Here is a 2,456-nt window from a genome sequence, read left to right on the forward strand (position 1 = left end):
TCATATGTTAGTTTGGGCACCCTCAGCTTCTTATCAGACATCATATTTTCCATCTCCAGAAACTATAAATTGGTGATACCATTATTAGTGTATAAGCTGTGAGCTAAGTAAAGTTAAAGTAAATAAGCCTTGTTTCTAATTGTGTATTCACTTAGTCTTAGATTATGACAAGTGTAAGGCTGAGATTGTATTGATGGTAGTGTGAATCCAATTAAGGCTATCAGTTATGTACTCATGCTTGTGTGCGTGTTCATTTGAGAAATATAAGAAAAGCTTCTACTCTCAGACTTTGAGAGAGAGCAGAGTATAGTTTCTTCATACTGTTTCTTTCTCAGTTAACTCATTTTTTCTTCTTCGCATAAAACTCAATTAAACATCAATACTCTAACATGGCCTCAGAGCCTGGTTCGATCATTTGAGGTCTGGGCGTAAAACCAATCGAGCTACACTCGAACTCGTTCCGGGTTGGGTGACGTTGCCGGAAATTTACAAAACTCGATTTCGATTTGTATTCGCATCATCAAAGCTCGAAGATGGCTGGATCTGGAAGTTCTGAGGTGAGAACTCCGATCTTCTCCGGTGAGAACTACGAGTTCTGGAGAATCAAGATGGTGACGATCTTCAAATCTCATGGGTTATGGAGATTAGTTGAAAAAGGGATTACGATCTCAGAAACAAAGAAGAAGAAGAAGGCTGAAGGAAGCTCAGAGGAAGAAGAAGACGATGAGAAAATGGTCGCAGCATGTATGCAAGATGCAAAAGCTCTGGGTATTATCCAGAACGCTGTCTCAGATCAGATATTCCCTAGAATAGCCAATGCAGATTCTGCGAAGATGGCATGGGATCTGTTATATGGTGAGTACCATGGTGGTGATCAGGTAAGATCTGTGAAACTACAAAATCTGAGACGTGAATTTGAGTATGCTAGGATGCGTGATGATGAAACTCTGTCTGGGTATCTTACTAGGCTAAATGAATTGATCAATCAGATGAAAACGTTTGGTGAGATTTTGTCTAATGAAAGGCTTGTACAGAAAGTTCTCATTAGTCTCAGTAAACCATATGATCCCATATGTCTAGTTATTGAAAATACCAAGTGCTTAGAAACTGTAGAATTGCAGGAAGTTGTAGCAATTTTGAAAAGTCAAGAACAACGGTTTGATTTGCATACTGTTGATGCATCTGAGAAAGCATTCTCTTCACTTTCTGTGAATCCAAAGGAACAAAACAAGAGTAGTGCATACTCTAGTTCATCCAGATCTCAGAAAAACTGGAATTCTAAAGGCAGGAAATGGGAGTCTAAGCCTAAGTTTCAACAGAAATCATTTACTAATTCTGCACAGAATTCATCTTCTTCAGGATTCATGAAGCAAGATATAGTTAAACCACAGTGTAAAGTGTGCTCTAAGTTTCACTTTGGAGAATGTCGATACAAGGGGCAATCCAAATGTCACAACTGTGATAGGTTTGGGCATTGGGCTAGAGAATGCACAGCAGGCAAGGTTGTTCAGAAGGCAAACTGTGCTAATCGGGCAGAAGTGACAGGTAATCTGTTTTATGCTAACAGTGCAATTACTGAGGTCAAGGTGAATGAAAACTGGTACATTGATAGTGGTTGTAGTAACCACATGACTGGAAATGCTGAGCTACTTAGGGATGTAAGGTACAAATGCCCACTGGAAATCTGGTAGATGTTGCTGGAATAGGTTCACTTATGATTGATACAAATTCTGGTAGTAAATGCATCAAGGAAGTCATGTTTCTACCTGGTCTGAAGGAAAATCTGTTGAGTGTGGGACAGATGGACGAACATGGATATTATTTGCTATTTGGTGGAAGAGAGTGTTGTATCTTTGATGGTCCTTCACTTGATTGTCTGGTTATCAAGGTTAAGATGAAAAGTAATAGGTGCTACCCTTTGTCTTTAATGCAAACTGATCAAGTTGCATTGAAAACTAGTGTAGCTGAATGTACCTGGACTTGGCACAAGAGACTAGGACACCTAAATCTTAGAAGCCTCAAGCAGCTTAGAGAAAAAGAAATGGTGCATGGTCTTCCACACCTTGAAGATGTTGATGGTGTGTGTGCAGGATGTCAAATGGGAAAACAACACAGAGATTGGTTTCCAAAAGGACAAGCTTGGAGAGCCAAGAATCCTCTAGAATTGATACACACAGATTTGTGTGGTCCCATGAATACTGAATCACTTGCTGGGAATAAATATTTCATGTTGTTTATTGATGATCACACAAGAATGTCATGGGTTTATTTCCTACGACATAAGTCTGAGGCACTAATCTGTTTTAGAAAGTTCAAAACAATGGTGGAGTTACAATGTGGATTTAAAGTAAAATGTCTAAGAAGTGACAGAGGGGGAGAATTTCTCTCAACTGAATTCAGCAAGTTGTTGGAATCTGAAGGCATACAAAGACAGTTATCCATTGCTTATACTCCAC

General features: G+C 39.2%; 1 protein-coding gene across 1 annotated transcript; it reads left to right on the forward strand.

Annotated features, from left to right (window-relative positions):
* The first annotated feature begins 533 nt into the window (after nucleotides 1-533).
* Nucleotides 534-1,691, forward strand: LOC125477007. The gene has a single exon (XM_048583740.1). It carries the CDS (start codon nucleotides 534-536, stop codon nucleotides 1,689-1,691), a length of 1,158 nt encoding a protein of 385 aa, XP_048439697.1.
* The last annotated feature ends 765 nt before the right edge of the window (nucleotides 1,692-2,456 follow it).

The sequence above is a fragment of a genome, unplaced genomic scaffold (genome assembly GCF_019419815.1).
Source record: "Pyrus x bretschneideri cultivar Hongxiangsu unplaced genomic scaffold, Pyrus_bretschneideri_v1 Contig20, whole genome shotgun sequence".
In the NCBI taxonomy this organism is placed as follows: domain Eukaryota; kingdom Viridiplantae; phylum Streptophyta; class Magnoliopsida; order Rosales; family Rosaceae; genus Pyrus; species Pyrus x bretschneideri.